At 40.7% G+C, this 7,667-nt stretch overlaps 1 protein-coding gene across 1 annotated transcript; it reads left to right on the forward strand.

The window, feature by feature from the left end:
• Window positions 1-6,011: 6,011 nt before the first annotated feature.
• On the forward strand, window positions 6,012-7,250 carry LOC143613193 (replication protein A 14 kDa subunit B-like). The gene is made up of 2 exons (XM_077086972.1): window positions 6,012-6,267; window positions 7,144-7,250. Exons 1-2 carry the CDS (start codon window positions 6,012-6,014, stop codon window positions 7,206-7,208), a joined length of 321 nt encoding a protein of 106 aa, XP_076943087.1. The 3' UTR covers window positions 7,209-7,250.
• Window positions 7,251-7,667: the final 417 nt, after the last annotated feature.

A 7,667-nucleotide genomic window follows, 5' to 3' on the forward strand; every position in this document is an offset into this window, starting at 1 on the left:
TGGTATATTTTAAGATGATAAAAAGGTTTCTATTTGATCACACTATCTTCACAACTCACAAGTGTAAACAAACCAAATTATTAATAAGTTACTGGATATTATCTCGCTAAAAAGTAAAAATTGAGATTAAGTTGAATCTAAATACAATCTCGAGCCAACTCAAACTTATTCGGTGGTCCCCTGAAATAGATGTGTACATGTATGAGTTTGGTAAGCTTAACTGACCCGCATGCTTATTAATTATCTATATATAAGTGCATAACAATATGACTGTATACAAATTGTGATAGAAATGGCCGAACCTTGAAGTAACCGCAAGATTGTTTTCATATGACATCAAGAAGTTAGTAAATGATTATGAATAAGATTCGAATCCAAACCCCGTCTACATAGAATTCAAATGATCACCATTATACATCCTATTGAAAATTAATATATATGCATATATAAAAGTTTATTACCAAGGCTAAAATTGATATACATAGTATTCAACGGTAGTTACTTTCATAGGTGTGAACACCAGGAACATTTTTTTAGTAAGCAACTAAGCATTACAGTTCATGAATTCTGTTATCTACTTATCTCTCACGCTACAAGTTTAATAAATATTATTTATCTTAATAAACAGTATGTAGGGGTATGGTACTAAACCCGGTTTTACGACCCTAAATTTATTATGTTTGGCTTATTTTATTATATGGACTAATACAATGTTATTGGGCTGAGGGGGTTTTGTGGAGGTAACCCTAACTGGGCTAAGCCCATTAGGGTACCATGATGGTGGCCATGAGACTCTCTATATAAGGAGGTCTCCACCTCCTTATTAAAAGGTCATGCTCAATAAGAGCCACCACCACTTTTTTGTGTCTGTAAACAAGAAATCTTAGGATTTCTTAGCAGTCACCTCCACACCCCCGAAAAAACCATTGCAGGTCTCAGGCAGCCGGAGAAGAAGATCAAGACGTGTTTCGTTCATCTCGAAAATCCGTGGAAACATCGTCATGGATCAGGTCAGATTCATTTCGTGCTTCGACATTGGCGCCATCCGTGGGAGGGCAACGAACTACCCTTCGATCTTCATCTCGGCTGTCAGATCTCTCCCAGGAAAAACCCAGATCTGGAAGTTTACAGAAAAAGGCTTCAAGGCTTGTTCTATTAAAGCTCAAAAAGATCCATAGATCTAAAAGAGGCTTCCAGATCTGTGCAAAAAGAAACGGCCTGATTCGAATGATCAGGTCTCCGGATCTGTGATGGTTTTAAATCCGCTCCGAGCTTCAGATCTATCTAGATCTAATTTTACAGATCTAGATCTAGATTACAGACCTGGATTTTAGGTTTAAAATTGCAGATCTGACTCTAAAAGTGCAGATCCAGAAATTGCCAGACTTCCGCCGCCATGTACGCGCGCCCGCGGATTCTCACTCCGCAGCCATGCATGTGCCGCAGCGGGAACCACCACGTGGTTTTCGCGCAAAAGACCTCCACCATGTGGGTTTTGCGCAGAAGACTGCCACCACGCATGCTCGCCAGCGGGTCACCATTCCGCCGACATGCGTGAGCGCCCGTGGAAACCACCGTGGAAACCACCATGTGGGTTTTGCGCAAGAGACCTCCGCCATGCACGCGCACTCGCGAGTCCACTCCATCGCCGTGCATGCGCGCATCAGGCCTCGCGCCAAACTTAAAGGTTGGGAATCCTCATAATATCCCATATGGCTACGCGCCAAACTTAAAGGTTGGGAATCCTCATAATATCCCATATGGCTACGCGCCATACTTAAAGGTTGGGAATCCTCATAATATCCCATATGGCTACGCGCCAAACTGGCTACGCGCCAAACTTAAAGGTTGGGAATCCTCATAATATCCCATATGGCTACGCGCCAAACTTAAAGGTTGGGAACCCTCATAATATCCCATATGGCTACGCGCCAAACTTAAAGGTTGGGACCCTCATAATATCCCATATGGCTACGCGCCAAACTTAAAGGTTGGGAACCCTCATAATATCCCATATGGCTACGCGCCAAACTTAAAGGTTGGGAACCCTCATAATATCCCATATGGCTACGCGCCAAACTTAAAGGTTGGGAACCCTCATAATATCCCATATGGCTACGCGCCAAACTTAAAGGTTGGGAACCCTCATAATATCCCATATGGCTACGCGCCAAACTTAAAGGTTGGGAACCCTCATAATATCCCATATGGCTACGCGCCAAACTTAAAGGTTGGGAATCCTCATAATATCCCATATGCCTACGCGCCATACTTGAAGGTTGAGAATCCTCATAATATCCCATATGGCTACACGCCATACTTAAAGGTTGGGAATCCTCATAAACCCATACGGCTTCGCGCCGAATACAAGACCGAGCGCGGCTCCGCTCCGTTCAACATGCACACCACCATGATGCTTGAACGCAGTCGCATATCATACGCTCACGCATCACATATGCTCACGCATATTACATATGCTTACGCACCACATGCTCACACATCACAGTCTACGCGCATGCGCACGCAACATCTGCGCATGGCGCCTGACATAAAGTCTACGCGCACGCGCAAGCAACATCTGCGCGTGGCGCGGGACATAAAGTCTACGCGCACGCGCACGCAACATCTGCGCGTGGCGCGGGACGTAAAGTCTACGCGCACGCGCATGCAATATCTGCGCGTGGCGCATAACACAAAGCCAGAGCCTATGCGCACGCGCACGCAACATCTGCGCATGGCGCACAGTCTACGCGCACGCGCACGCAACATCTGCGCATGGCGCACAGTCTACGCGCACGCGCACAGCAACATCTGCGCATGGCGCACAGTCTACGCGCACGCGCACGCAACATATGCGCGTGGCGCGGGACATAAAGTCTACGCGCACGCGCACGCAACATATGCGCGTGGCGCGGGACATAAAGTCTACGCGCACGCGCAAGCTTTATTATTATTATAGCTCGTAAGCCGCAACTCGCGCAAGCTTCATTATTATTATAGCTCGTAAGTCGCCTCACGCGCAAGCTTTATTATTATTATAGCTCGTAAGTCGCCTCACGCGCAAGCTTTATTATTCTCATAGCTCGTAAGCCGCAACTCGCGCAAGCTTCATTATTATTATAGCTCGTAAGCCGCAACTCGCGCAAGCTTCATTATTCTTACAGCCCGTAAGTCGCCTCACGCGCAAGCTTTATTATTCTCATAGCTCATAAGTCGCCTCGCGCACAAGCTTTATTATTCTTATAGCTCGTAAGTCGCCTCACGCGCAAGCTTTATCATTATTATAGCTCGTAAGCCGCAACTCGCGCAAGCTTCATTATTATTATAGCTCGTAAGCCGCAACTCGCGCAAGCTTAATTATTATTATAGCTCGTAAGTCGCCTCACGCGCAGGCTTTATTATTCTTATAGCTCGTAAGCCGCAACTCGCGCAAGCTCCATTATTATTATAGCTCGTAAGTCGCCTCACGCGCAAGCTTTATTATTCTCATAGCTCGTAAGCCGCAACTCGCGCAAGCTTCATTATTATTCTCATAGCTCGTAAGCCGCAATTCGCGCAAACTCCATAAGTCGCCTCACGCGCAAGCTTTATTATTATTATAGCTCGTAAGTCGCCTCACGCGCAAGCTTTATTATTCTTATAGCTCATAAGTCGCCTTGCGCGCAGGCTTTATTATTCTTATAGCTCGTAAGTCGCCTCGCGCGCAGTTTTTTATTATTATTCTTATAGATCCGTAAGTCGCCTCGCGCGCAGGCTTTATTATTCTCATAACTCGTAAGCTGCCTCGCGCGCAAGTTATGTTACATCATTATCGAGATGCGCGCTCCATCTTTTATCAGGCCTCGCGCCACTATGATGCGTGCTATATCTTATTTATGACAGGGCACCATCATTATCATAAGGACCGCAACATGTCACCATCATGGGAAAAACCTCCCGAAACTCAGACAATAAAGACAAGGCCGAAGGAAAGGGAAAAAACCGCCCCATGACCTAACACACCTCATAAAGTCCAGCGCTCCACCTAGACGCTTGCGCGCCCAGGAGCAACGCTGAACTTGGGGGGCTTGTAGGGGTATGGTACTAAACCCGGTTTTACGACCCTAAATTTATTATGTTTGGCTTATTTTATTATATGGACTAATACAATGTTATTGGGCTGAGGGGGTTTTGTGGAGGTAACCCTAACTGGGCTAAGCCCATTAGGGTACCATGATGGTGGCCATGAGACTCTCTATATAAGGAGGTCTCCACCTCTTTATTAAAAGGTCATGCTCAATAAGAGCCACCACCACTTTTTTGTGTCTGTAAACAAGAAATCTTAGGATTTCTTAGCAGTCACCTCCACACCCCCGAAAAAACCATTGCAGGTCTCAGGCAGCCGGAGAAGAAGATCAAGACGTGTTTCGTTCATCTCGAAAATCCGTGGAAACATCGTCATGGATCAGGTCAGATTCATTTCGTGCTTCGACACAGTAGATGTAGGGTTTTCTTTTTTACCAATCAACCCTAAACTAATAGAAACTTCGGCTAGATATATTCTAGTGTTAATTAAACCTCTACACGTTTGCCTCTAAAGATACAGCAAAGATTAAAAATAAATTGTATAACACGATAAGTTGACCCAGTAGTCTAGGTCGTTTTGTTTTTAAGTGCCTAATGCCTAACATTCGTTCCACAAAATACTTTTGACTAAGTTTTAGCTATAAGACACTATGATGTAATTATTCTATTCTAGAAGCTACAAAATTTACTGGAGAAAAAATGGCTTCCAATGATGAAGAAACTTAATATGTTTTCTACAGTCACTTCAACAATATACATGAGTCAAAAACAGGTTAGCGAGTCAATTTGTCTAATTATTGCTCGTTATCGGGAATGGGTGGCGTATAGGTTGTCTGGCTTACCAATATGCCACCCGTTCTCGGGAGCATACACCTCGTAAAGACCTCTATGTTGCGTATGATCCCGAAAACGGGTGGTGTATCAGTCAGCCAGACGACCTATACGCCACCCGTTCATGGGAACGATGAATATGATATGTGTAAGCCTATACGAGACGTATGACTTCATAATGTTATTTTTTTCTTGTAAAGTAGATTCACCTTCAAATCAAAACTCCTCAACTATTTGACATTACCATTTATTGCTAAAAAACTAGTGATGGAGTAATCGTTATCCACACCCACTGAATCCTCACACCCCACATTTTACCCATTCCAAATTCCATCATTTTTAGGCGTCTACCACAGCCAACCACCGCTATTAATCAAATGAAAGATGGCCAAATTTTATCGAAATTCAATTAAGAGAACGGACGTTATACCTTTTTGCATCGAATCTAAGGGATTCTTTGGTTTGGGTTGAAGAAGCAATGTCACTCGATTCTTATCAAACGGACTGCATGTTCATTATATAGGGAGAATTCACTTTGAAGCGACTGTTCCCTAGATACATACTTCTTGATATTTTATTTCACAATTGAATAAATTGTTTTTGTTGCTTAGACACATGGAATTGGCTAAGCATTTTATTCGAACAAAAATATTTGTTGTTGTGACAATAGAAGCGTGATTGGTAGGGGATTACATAAAAGTCCTTTTGTCTCATCTGTGACTGTGAGTCGAATGAATAAACGAATCTTGATGAAACAATCCATCGTTAATTAGATAATTTTAATGAATTCTTTTTTCATATTATACGTTCGTTGTGTTTATTATCAACATCTTACATGAAAAGTATATGTTTATCCTCTTCCAAGCCTTGTTTAGTGTGAGGCTAGGTATTTGGGCTAACAAAGCCCTATAAAAAGGCCCATAGTGAATGTTCTAAAACCGAATCCGATCCACTTACGAGTTGGCGGGAACCTTTACCGCCATTTTGACTCCAAATATATAAAACAAGCCCCATTATAATTATTTATTAATTGACATTATATTTCTGCACACCAACTGCTCGACAAAAGTCCTGTGTGGGTCTTCAGTTTTACACTTGTTCTTTGAGATCTTGTGATGGATACATCAAAGCCAGCTGTTCTTGTGAACGGTGGTCTTCTTCGCGGTTACGTGGGTCAAAGGGTGCGGACAGTGGCTCAGGTTGTACGGCCAGATGCCGGTGGTCTGACGGGTAGATCAACGGATGAAAAGCAAATTGATGTTAAGGGTAAAATGCCGGCTGCTGTTACTACTTTTGTTGAAGTGATTGGTGTTGCTGATGGTCCACAATCTATTTGTGCTGAGATTGTGACTAATTTTGGTGATACTTTTGGTATGTTTTTTGCCCAAAGATTATAAACTTTTTTTCTTGATACGTGGGTTTACGATAGGGGTGTGCGTGAAACCAAAAAACCGAACCAAAACTGAAAAACTAATCCGATATAACTGAATCGAAACAAAAACTGATGGTTAAGTTTTATGTTTTTGTAAAAAAACCAAACTGGTTTGGTTTTAGTTTTGTGTGTGATTAAAAGTGAAAAAACTGAACCGAGTTGAACTTATAGATTTTCAAAATTTATTTTGATTTTTATGTAATTTTTTTATGCTAATTTAATATATAGTTTAACCCATAATTTAACCAAAGCATATAATAATAAAATAAATTCCTACCTAAAATAAAAGTTTAAACATATATTTAGTATTTTTGGTCAATTTTTTTTGTCCAAAACCCAAATGGCAAAACTGAAAAAATCCAAAATCGAATTGATCTCACATAAAACCAAAAAAGGCAAACCAAAAACACTAAAAACCGAACAATTTTTTAAAGCTTAAAAACTGAAATTTTGGTTTTTGGATTGGTTTAAGCACAAAACTCTACTGAACCGCACTGTTCCATGCACATGCTACTCTAATTAAAAGGACGGGTTACTAGTAATTATGTTATAAATTTAAGCGGAATATGATCAAGTGCCTCATTATCATTTGATGTTAAATCAATGTTCTGTATCTTGATTTATTTGATTATTTTATGACATGATTAAAACTAATTTTTTTATGGGAATGGTTATTCATACACCTTTTTTGTTATTCACACACCCTCTTAACACACACCCTGTCAATATATACACCCTATAAAGGGTGTATAAATAACACATCCCTTTATTTATACTTGTTTTGTATTTATACGTTTTGTATATTGATATTGTAGATGCAAATAATTTCAACCAGCTTTGCCGACATGCTAATGGAGATTTCAGGCATTTGTTTATTTGAAGACCATGTGTGCTACAAAATATAAAAGGATCAGAAGAGGCATGAAGGAATTTTTTAAACCTCTTTTTTTTGTTTGTTTCTCATTGTTCTGTTATTAGTATTGATAAATATAGAACTTACCAAAGATATTATTCACAGTTTCACCCTCTGGTAGTAGACAACTAACTTGCTATTTGGAAATAAAAGTTTCAATTTGACCTATCTATAATGCAAAGCAAAACAGACTAATCAAGTTGAAATTTCGATACTTAAGCCCATTTAAACTGTTTTATTTAAAGTTAGATTATTGTTAGAATTGTGAAGTTTTTTTAATCATATTTTATATTTGACTCAGTTTATGAAGATTAAAAAATGTGGATGCGTGTTTAGGATTAACACTTGCTACAAATGTGCCAATAACCTGAAAGAAAACACTACTCACCGGCTTCAAATTAAAATTTCGGAAGTACCGCGCCAAGA

This window comes from Bidens hawaiensis, unplaced genomic scaffold (assembly GCF_021521415.1).
Source record: "Bidens hawaiensis isolate Kalapana, Puna unplaced genomic scaffold, B.hawaiensis_p1.1 tig00036791_1, whole genome shotgun sequence".
In the NCBI taxonomy this organism is placed as follows: domain Eukaryota; kingdom Viridiplantae; phylum Streptophyta; class Magnoliopsida; order Asterales; family Asteraceae; genus Bidens; species Bidens hawaiensis.

Coding starts and splice junctions, on each gene's coding strand:
- LOC143613193 (XM_077086972.1), top strand. CDS start 6,012: ATGGATACATCAAAGCCAGCTGTTCTTGTGAACGGTGGTCTTCTTCGC. Junction 6,268..7,143: donor TAATTTTGGTGATACTTTTG/GTATGTTTTTTG, acceptor TTGATATTGTAG/ATGCAAATAATTTCAACCAG.